This window comes from Ursus arctos, unplaced genomic scaffold (assembly GCF_023065955.2).
Source record: "Ursus arctos isolate Adak ecotype North America unplaced genomic scaffold, UrsArc2.0 scaffold_18, whole genome shotgun sequence".
Lineage (NCBI taxonomy): Eukaryota > Metazoa > Chordata > Mammalia > Carnivora > Ursidae > Ursus > Ursus arctos.
The window spans coordinates 57,322,417-57,332,292 of record NW_026622852.1 but is presented as its reverse complement, the minus strand read 5'-3'; the positions used below and the strand labels follow the sequence as shown (position 1 = coordinate 57,332,292).

At 59.1% G+C, this 9,876-nt stretch overlaps 1 protein-coding gene across 4 annotated transcripts; it reads left to right on the top strand.

The window, feature by feature from the left end:
• The first annotated feature begins 206 nt into the window (after window positions 1–206).
• GBGT1 (globoside alpha-1,3-N-acetylgalactosaminyltransferase 1 (FORS blood group)) lies at window positions 207–9,456 on the top strand. Of its 4 annotated transcripts, XM_026514270.4 has the most exons (7): window positions 207–376; window positions 1,060–1,242; window positions 1,814–1,879; window positions 5,677–5,727; window positions 5,809–5,844; window positions 6,584–6,718; window positions 7,933–9,456. In XM_026514270.4, exons 2-7 carry the CDS (start codon window positions 1,172–1,174, stop codon window positions 8,615–8,617), a joined length of 1,044 nt encoding a protein of 347 aa, XP_026370055.2. In that variant the 5' UTR covers window positions 207–376; window positions 1,060–1,171; the 3' UTR covers window positions 8,618–9,456. The 4 variants fall into 4 exon arrangements, with proteins under 4 accessions (XP_026370055.2, XP_048079326.1, XP_044245632.2 ...); XM_048223369.2 differs by lacking the exon at window positions 6,584–6,718 and having other exon boundaries at window positions 213–376; XM_044389697.3 differs by lacking the exons at window positions 207–376; window positions 1,060–1,242 and adding an exon at window positions 3,388–3,502.
• The last annotated feature ends 420 nt before the right edge of the window (window positions 9,457–9,876 follow it).

Sequence of the window (9,876 nt, the reverse complement as noted above, 5' to 3'; positions counted from 1 at the left end):
CCCGCGCTAGGACCCCGGGGGCGGGTGCCGTGGCCGGCGGGCGGGGCGCGAGCTGCAGGTGGGCTGGGGCCCTGGGACCCGTGGGCCAGGCGCGCGGTGGGCGGGCCGTGCAGGAGGGTGGACGGGGCGGGGCGGGAGCGCGCGGGCGGTGGGCGGGGCGTGCGGCTCCTTTCCTCTCGCGGGCCCCGCCCCCCCCCCCCCCCCACGCCGGAGACCGCGAGCCCTGAGGCGGGCCCTGCCCCAGGGTCAGCCCCGGGCGCGGCTGCAGGCGCGGCGCGGCCACCGGGTATCGCCGGGGCCCTGGCGAGCTGAGTCCCCGGTTTCCCAGCCGGGGTGCCCCCCTCCGTCCGTCCTAAACCCCGTCCGGTCGCAAGGGGTGAGTCTACAGCCCGCGGGGACAGTCGCCCTCCCCACATCCCGCGCCGCGGCGCAGTGGCGGGCGGAAGTCGGGTGCGCGTCTGGGCCCCAGGCCACCGGACCGCTTTGGCCGAGGAGGACACCGAGACTGGGGTGGACGGGTAGGGGAGTGACTTGCCCAAGGTTACCGAGCCCGGGAGAGCTGAAGCGCGTTCCCGCCGTCCCGTGGAGAGGCCAGGCACCGCCTCCCCGAGGAAGACGCGGCTGCCACCCCTGCCCCCCACCCTCACCCCACCCCCACCCCACGCAAGGGCATCACGGCTGCCCCTCAGCGCAGTCCCCGCCCGGGCCGGGTGTGTCCCCGCTGGGCCGGCTCAGGGCTCTATTTCCGGTGTCCCTGCTGTTACCCCCAAAGATCCTCCAAGCCCCGCCCAGGCGGCCCGCCCTGCGTTGCTGCCTGAGTCCCCGGGCAGGCCGCCCTCTGCTCCCCGCGGAGGGCGGGGGTTGGGAGGGTGACCTGAGAGCCCAGGCAGTGGGGACGATCAGCCTCTCCAGAGGCATAGCTGCAGGATTCTGCTGAGCCCTGAGCCACTATCTCCCTGCCCACCTACCAGAGCTGTCATAGCTGGGGCCACCCAGGGGAAGGCAGGGCAGCAAGGATGGGGCCACTATCCCCTGGATATCGGGAACTTTCCTTTGCAGGTGTTCCTCGGACCTGGAGACACAGGCTCAGAACCTGACAGCCCTGGGAGAGGACTGACTCACCAAGCCCGCTCAGCCTTTCCAAGTGCCCAGGTTCAAAGGCTTCACAGCAATGCGCTGCCACAGACTGGCCCTGGGCCTAGGAATCTGCCTGCTGTTGGGCATTGCCCTCTGCTCTCTGTGGTGAGCATGTCCCCATGGAGCCCTCCCTTCACCCCAGACTCCTCCCTTTCTTGGCATCTCAACCCCCAAACCTTGACCCCTTTATGGATTCCTAGGTCCCACCCACCTCTCTTGGCACACCTGTCCCCCAACACCAACCCCAGTAAGACCAAACTAGTTTTGGTTTCTGGATTTTGCTTAGTAATGGCCCCTGGGCTTTACACTTACTCTTTCCTCTGCCTGGACCATTCTTCTAGCCATGTTAATGAAGAACTCTGTTCACACACCAAAATTCACCCCATGTGTTCCTTCTGTGAAGCCCTCCCACCACCACCACCACCCCTCACCACCACTTGCTCATGCATAGGGCCTGACATCAAGAACATTCCTATCCCAGGAATGAATGACTGCCTGGGTGAATAATGGCCATACTGCAGAAGACCAGGAGGCTTTGACCTTTGAGGTCAGCCAGACCCAAGGAGTGGTGGGGGATCCCCAGATGCACCCCGCTGGGGGCCTTCACTCCAATCAACGTGCACCAAATGGGTTTTCAGCCTCATGACAGCAGTCAACAGGTGTTTTTCCTTCCTAGGGTGTATGTGGAGAACTGGCTGCCCTTCTCCTATGTCCCCTATTACCTCCCCTGTCCAGAGATCTTGTAAGTATGGAGCGGGGAGAATTTGGGCCTTGAGGGTTGCCTGGATTGGGGCCACTGGGAGAGTTTTAGGGTCACTTTGCAGGTCATTAGGTCCCAAGCTCATGAACAGTTTGGTAAGTGTTGGGTAATTTATGGGCTATGGAGTGAAATTCCCATGTCTGTCCTCCAGCGTCCCTGCAGGGCCCCCTCTGTGCTTTGACCCTGAGCCGGCTGCAGGGCTCTGGGCCTCGCTTGCTTCATCTGTAAAATGGGATTATGGAAGTCCCCTCCCGGGCCACCTGGAACATGGAGTGTGATGATACCTGTAAACAGTCCGCTGTAGCACGCCCCACGTAGCAGGTGCTTGGGAGACAGTGCTCTTAGGACTTGACGTTTGTCCTAAATTTTGTGTGCAGTTTGGATTCACGGAATAAATTAACACGGGACCAGACTCCCCCCACATCACAAACCTGACTTTTTGACAGTCCAGAGTGAAAAAATGGGCTAGGACAGTCTCAAGGGCGGTATCTTCATGATAGCTAAAGGCAAGTGTAAAATCTGGATCGTAGACTGCTGACTAACCACAAGGCATGTTTCAGTGTTATAAACACACAGTATAGTCAGTTCGGAAGCTGGAAAGCAGGAAAGACAAAAGAAAAAAATACCCTCTTGTGTCCTACCAGTCTGAGCTATACTTTGCTTCTAAAGTTCACGGTCGACTTGTGGGTCGCTGCCCTTTCTAGTTGAACAGACTGTGCATCTTACTTGGTTCTAAAAGCAGAAAGGCTGCTTGCTATTGAAAATAGTCATGATCGTCATGTTTTTGTGATTTTTGTCTGTGTTCCCGGACCTGGCTCTGCTCTTGGGCATGTGTTCGTGCTGTCTGTGCTCACCATCCTTTTACCCCCCCTAGGAGCTGGGTCATAGTTCTTGAACTCCTCCCAGTTTCCCACCAAGGACGGCGGGGGGGGGGGGGGGGATTTCAGTTGTTTCCAATTTCCCAGGATTCTTTGTTTTTTTTAAAGATTTTATTTATGTATTTGAGGGAGAGAGAGAGAGCACGCGTGTGCAGGAGCGGGGGGGGGGGGGCAGAGGAAGCAGGCCCCCGCCCCCCAGCTGGAAGCCAGGAGCCCAACGTGGGGCTTGATCCCAGGACCCTGAGATCATAACCTGAGCCACCCAGGCGCCCCCTCCAATTCCCCGGGATTCTAAATAAGTTTGTAATGAGTAGCTTTAGATATAAAGCTTTTTCCATATTAAAAATCCTTTCATTTGATAGTTCCCTCCCTGGGCCAGAGGATATGGAGAGATTCCTGGTCCATTTCGTCAGGTTGCTTTCCAGAAGGAACCGTGGCACATCACACGCTCCCCTTCTCTCGTTCGCACGGACCCCACTCCCTGGCCAGTCCTGGAGGAAGCACTAGGTGTTGCGAAAAGCAAAAACCAAACCATCTCGCTAGTTCGAGAGATGCGAGGGTGGGCGGGGCTGTCTCCCGAGTTCCAATTTCATTTCCTTGATTTCCACCCAGGCTCTCATTTCTGCCCCCACTTCCCACGAACTGGCTTTCTCTTCCCCGACGCACCTGTCGCCCTGCCCTCTCTCCCTGGCCTGTGTGTGGGTGCTGGCACCACTTTGGGCCCAAGGTATTCGCTACATTTTTTTTTTCTTTCCAGTTTGTCTACCTTTGGGTTCCGCTTCGCTCTTTGTTTACTAGATGGAAGTTGGAGAAATTTTGTGTGCGTTAAATAGTCACATCTTCCTGTCTTTTCGTTCGGATGTCTTCCCTTTTGCTTTTAGTTTTCCTACCTACAAGCGTGAAAATGTGAAGTGGGTTTTTTGTTTTCTTTCGTTTTGGGTTTTTTTTTTTTTTTTTTTTGGCGCTAGCTCATCTGTGGCTTCGGTATTCTTATGACTGACAAGCTCTTTAATGAGGCTGCGGCGTGGCTGGGCTTGGGGGGAAGCGGGAGCCAACTGCCAGGCCTGTGGGCCCCCTTCCTCCTCGCTTCCTGCCTTCGCAGAGTGCCCTCACTTTCTGAGCAGGGACCTGAGTGCTTGTTTGGGTGAACTCGGGCAGACAGCCAATGTGGTGGCCTGACTTTCAAAAATCGTTGATTCAAGAGTTTAAACGAATCACAGAAGGACAAACACCTATTACAGGATTCCACGTATATGAGATCTCTAGAATACTCAGATTCATAGAAACAGAAGTAGAATAGTGGTGACCAGGGGCCGAGGGGAGTCAGTGTTTCATGGGGACAGAGTTTCAGTTTAGGAAGATGAGAAGGTTCTGGAGAGGCATGGTGGGGATGGCTGCACAACAGAGTGAATGTGATTCAGGCCCCTGCACTGTGCGCTTACAAATGGTTAAAACAGGGGCGCCTGGGGGGCTCAGTCGGGTGATCGTCTGACTCTTGGTTTCAGGTCAGGTCATGATCTCAGGGTCATGAGATCGAGCCCCATGTCGGGCCCTACATTCAGCAGGGAGTCTGCTTGAGATTCTCTCTCTCTCCCTCTACCCCCACCCTCTCTTCCTCTCCCTCTAAAATAAATAAACCTTTTTTAAAAAATGGTTAAAATAGTAAATCTTTGTTTTGTACATTCTACCACCAAAGACAGAGAGAGAGGGAGAGAAGCATGGACTAAAAATTGGTAGGAAAACTTAAGGACCCCATCAAAGATGCCATATTGAACATTCCTTCGTGAACGGCAGGCACGGTGTGCACAGGTGGTCTGGCCGCTTCCACAGCTGCTCCATTCCCTGGGGGGCCTCAGGCAGGCCTTTGCCTTCCCTGGGCCTCACTTCCACCCTCTGGGGAAGGACGTTATTGGGAGGACTTTTAAGCCAGAGGAGTCAAATGTCTGGCCCCACGTCCTTCCAGTCTGTTGGTGGCAGAGCCGGAGGCCCTATGCAACCTGCAGGGCCCTCCTTCTTCCTTCTCCACCCAGGCTGCCCTCGGTCGAAGCTCATGGAGGTGGCCACACAAGCTGCCTGCCAGGAGGGGACAAGGTGCCTGGTCTTAACAGGCGCATACCTTGGTTCTCAGGGCAGCTCTGAGGGTGAGGGATGGTTGCCCATTCTACAGATGAGGAAGAACGGGGGCATGAGTCAGGGTTCCACTACAGACACAGACCGGGGGCGGGAGGGAGCAAGGTAGATTGAATGATGGAGCTGAGCCAGTCTGGAGTCCGTGCAGCAGGCACCGGGAAGGCTGGAGCTCGGGCAGTGCTGACACCGACGGCATGTCTTCTCGGAACCCTCAGCTCTGCCCTTCAGGCCTTTCCGCCTGATTCTAGCAAGCCCACCCAGGCCCTGCAGGACCATCTTTACCTAAGGGCAGCTGGCATAGATGTTAATCACATCCACCAGATACCACCGAAGCAACGCCTCGATTCGTGTTTGTGTGACTGGGTCCTGCAAGTGACCATCCCCGTGGGCTCAGGTGACTCACCCCGGGTCCCCAGGCGAGAAAGCGGCAGAAGTGGGATCACTGGGTCTTTGCAGCTTCGCAGAACTTCTGCCCACTGCCAGGCCCCTACAGAATGACGTGTTTGAAAGAGCATCAGCTTTGGAGACAGATGACACAGGGTACCGATCACGGCCCTGCCGCTCAGCGACCCTGGACAGCCGGCTTCTGTGGGAGCCCAACCCCTGCACGGTGGGCGGAGCAGAGGGGAAGGTTCCAGAGAGTCTGCCTGGAACCTGGAAGGGTGCCTGCCCCATGGGGGTGTTTGCTTCTTCTCCACTCTGTCCTTCCCGCTCAGAGTAGCTCTGTCCCCAGCCCTGGCACTAACAGCTCTCTCTCGCCTCTGCCCCCAGCAACATGAAGCTGCAGTATAAGGGGGAGAGGCCATTCCAGCCCGTGACCCGGTAAGCAGACTGCCATTTCCCCTTTGGGGCCCCGGGGGCTGGGGGCTGCCCCCCCTCACCACTGACCCTTCTTGGTTACAGGTCACTCTACCCTCAGCCCAAGCTGCTGGAACAGAGGTAGGTGCTGAGTAGGGCCTGGGTGCAGAATGGAGAGATCTGGCAGGAGGAAGGGGGGACACGGGGGGGGGTGGGGGGGGACGGGGCACAGGTGCAGAGCTCTGATTTTTTAAGCTGGGGTGGTGGGGGTGTCAGGTGGCCTTGGGGTCCAGCTACTGTGGGACCTGGGTTCCAGTCCCGTTCTGTCACTAGCTGTGTGACCTTGGGCAGGTTACCCAACTGCGCTGAGCTTTTTCTGTATGGGTGGATAAGAATACCCACCTCATAGCAGGTTGGATGGAGGACTAGATGAGATGGTGTTTGCAAAAGGCACAGCTCCAGGCGCCTGAGTGGCTCAGTTCGGTTGAGTGTCCAACTCTTGATCTCAGGGTCATGAGTTCAAGCCCCATGTTGGGCTCCACGCTGGACATGGAGCCTACTTAAAAAAAAATTAAAAGGGCACAGCTGCATAGTTAGGTGCTCAATCTGCGGTTCGTGCTAATATTGCTGCCCCTCAGGTATTAGGCCCTTAGACGCCTTAAGTGCCAGGCTCCCTTACACACCGGGTGTGCTTTCACTCCTGGTCCTCTCGACCACGGGGAGCAGCTATTATTATCCCCACTTCCCATAGGAGGCTACCGAGGCCCAGAGACAGGGAGGAAGCTGCCCCAGGTCACACAGCATGGGAGGCAGGGCCAGGATGAGGCTGCGGCTTTCCCAAGGCAAGGGCCTCAGCCCCCACGGCCTCCCCTGCTGCCAGGCCTACCGAGCTGCTGACGCTTACACCCTGGTTGGCGCCCATCGTCTCCGAGGGAACCTTCAACCCTGAGCTTCTGCAACACATCTACCAGCCTCTGAACCTGACCGTCGGGGTCACGGTGTTTGCCGTGGGGAAGTGAGTAGTGGGCTGGGTGGGGGGTGAGCACTGAGCCACAGGAACTTACAGTCTGGGAAGGGACAAGACCTGGACACGGGGGCCTGCCCGGAGACCGGGGAAGCCCTGAGCCACGCACGGTGCGTGTGGGAAGGTAGGGAGTAGAGGGTGATGACAGGAGGGCTTCCTGGAGGAGGGGATCTGGCCCTGGCACGGAAACAGGGAGGCGGCTCAGGTGAAGGAGCAGCAGGAGCCTTTGTGAGGACACCCCCCCTTTGCCTCCTCACCCCTCTCTGCTTCCCTGGAACAGTCCAGGCAGGCATGAAGGACTGGCAACACTGAAGACCACCTCTCATAACTGGGGGTCCGTGGTCAGGCCACAGGCAGGTCGCGCCCCGCTCTCGGGACCCTCTCCCCTCTCCCCACGCGGGCCCTGCCTACTGTCCGGGTACCTCCTGTTTTCCTCTCCTCCCCCTCGCCCTACCTGGCTTTAGGAACCACCGCCTGGCAGCCTCCCCCGGGTCTCCTGGGGCTCCTGCGGGAGAACCCACGACGGGGCCCCAGCCCCTCAAGTGCTGTCCAGATGACGGGTGTCCCGCCTGGGGTCAGGTGACCCCCTGGTTCCCTCGGCTTCAACCTGGGGGGTGCGGCCCGTAGTCTCCTCCAGCTGAGCCCTGCAGCCGCAGCCCCCGGCTCCACTCACCTCTCCTCGATGCAGCCGCTTAACCCGCTACGTGGTCACTTTCCTCTCTCTGAGCCTCAGTGTCTCTGCCTCTAAAATGGGGGTTATGGGGGGCGCCTGGCTGGCTCCGTGGAGCGTGCGCCTCTTGATCTTGGGGTCATGAGTTCGAGCCCCACGTTGGGTGTAGAGATCACTAAAAACAATCAATAAACTTTAAAACGGGGATTGTGGTGCCTGCCTTTAGGGAGTTTATGAGGCTCGAAGGAGCTAAGAGTCCCTTAAGACACTGCCTGGCACCTCGTAAGTCCTCACTACAAGTTAGCGCGGTTTGCGGATTTAAGAGTCCCTGTTAATGTCCTTCCTACGAAGGAAGAGGTTGGTGTCGTGATGGCGGGGATGTGACAGGGAAGGACCCTGGGGTTTCAGACCTGAGTGGCAGCCCAAGGGCAGGAGCTGGGAGGCGGACCCCGGCCCGACTGAGGCCTGGCCCCAGGTCCTGCGTGGGGCGGCGCGGCGTGGGGCCCGGGCGTGGCTGACGGGCCCTTCCCACCAGGTACACCGGCTTCGTCCCGCAGTTCCTGGCGTCGGCCGAGCGGTTCTTCATGCGGGGCTATCGGGTGCGGTACTACCTCTTCACGGACGACCCTGCCGCCATCCCGCGGGTCCCGCTGGGCCCCGGCCGCCTGCTCAGCACCGTCCCCATCCAGAGGCAGGCCCGCTGGGAGGAGATCTCCATGCGCCGGATGGAGGCCATCAGCCGGCACATCGCCGAGAGGGCGCACCGGGAGGTGGATTACCTCTTCTGCCTCGACGTGGACATGGTGTTCCGGAACCCGTGGGGCCCCGAGACCCTGGGGGACCTGGTGGCGGCCATTCACCCGGGCTACTATGCCGTACCCCGCCAGCAGTTCCCCTACGAGCGCAGGCATATCTCCACTGCCTTTGTGGCGGATGGCGAGGGGGACTTCTATTACGGCGGGGCCGTCTTTGGGGGGCGGGTGGCCAGGGTGTACGAGTTCACCAGGGGCTGCCACATGGCCATCCTGGCGGACAAGGCCAACGGCATCATGGCAGCCTGGCAGGAGGAGAGTCACCTGAACCGACGCTTCATCTCGCACAAGCCCTCTAAAGTGCTGTCCCCTGAGTACCTCTGGGATGACAGGAAGCCCCAGCCGCCCAGCCTGAAGCTGATCCGCTTTTCGACGCTGGACAAGGCCACCAGCTGGCTGAGGAGCTGACGGCAGAGCCAGGGCTGCCGTGCGCGGGTTCCCCAGCCCCGCAGCCAGCTCACCCCAGTGCCTCCCTTCTCGGCCTCAGGTCACCCCAGTCCAGCCCTGCCTACCTCAGTCTGCTAGCAGAATTCGACAGGAAAACGGAGGCAGAAAGGCCTTTGTAAACTGTCAAGGGCTGCGCCCGCAAGAGGAGAACGCAACACTCACCCAGCCCGGGAACAGTCAGCCGGGAAGAGGGGAGGCAGAGGTGAAGCGGACGGGGCCTGGCAGGCCTCACCCAGCAGATGTGCCTTTGGGGCAGGCTCTGGAGTCAGCCCTCCTCCGCCCCCCTTCCGTTTCCTGTTGCCCTTAAAGTTGCACTTCTAAGCCCCTGGTGTGAAAGGCATCCCAGACCCCTCTTCTCTGGCTGCCGAGGGTCCTGGGTCCTGTGATGTCCCCCAGTCACACAGAGCCCATCCCTCGTCGGCCCTGGAGGGAGCCTTCGCCGTGAAACAGGCCTGCCTCCCTCTGGTGTCCAGCCTAGCCTGTACCTCACGGAGGGCCACACTCTCTGGCTCCAGCCACCTCCTTTGTAAGAGGGTTTGGGCAGCTTTTAACAAAGGTGGCATGGTGGGGGGGCACCCAGGGGGCCCAGTCGGTTGAGCAGCCGACTCCTGGTTTCAGCTCAGGTCAGGATCTCAGGGTCCTGGGATCTAGACCCCCCCCCCCACTCCCACCCCAGGCTCCACACTCAGCAGGGAATCTGCTTGAGATTCTCTCTCTCTGCCCCTCCCCCGAGTCATGCGTGCGCACACATCCACGCTTTCTCTAAAATAAATAAATCTTAAAAAATAAAAATAAAAAAAGCTGGCGTGTGCTAAGCCCTAACCAGGGTATTTTCCCCTGCACATCTGAGGGTCTGTGCGGCCAGCCACTGGGGATCCAGGCAGCCTGGATTTCAAATACAGTCAGCTTGGGGGGGTGGAGGAGGGAGGGTCCAGTTATCCAGAAAATCTGGACTAAAGCTGACCCCCTGCAATAGACAGGATTTCGTTCTTGTCCTCCTAGGAGGGGGCGAAGCGAGCCGGCACTGCCAGACGTGCCATACTCCCAACAATCAAGGGGAGCAAAGCCTGTCAGCTGGCCACCAGGTGGCCTCTGGGGCCCTGAGCCCATAACGCAGGTGTCTGCTGGCTCACCTGAAACCAGGGTCGCCTGGGCCCTGTGAGGCCACCAGAGGGCGTGGGGCTCCAAGGCTGTGGTGCAGGCCCAGGACTAGAGGGCCT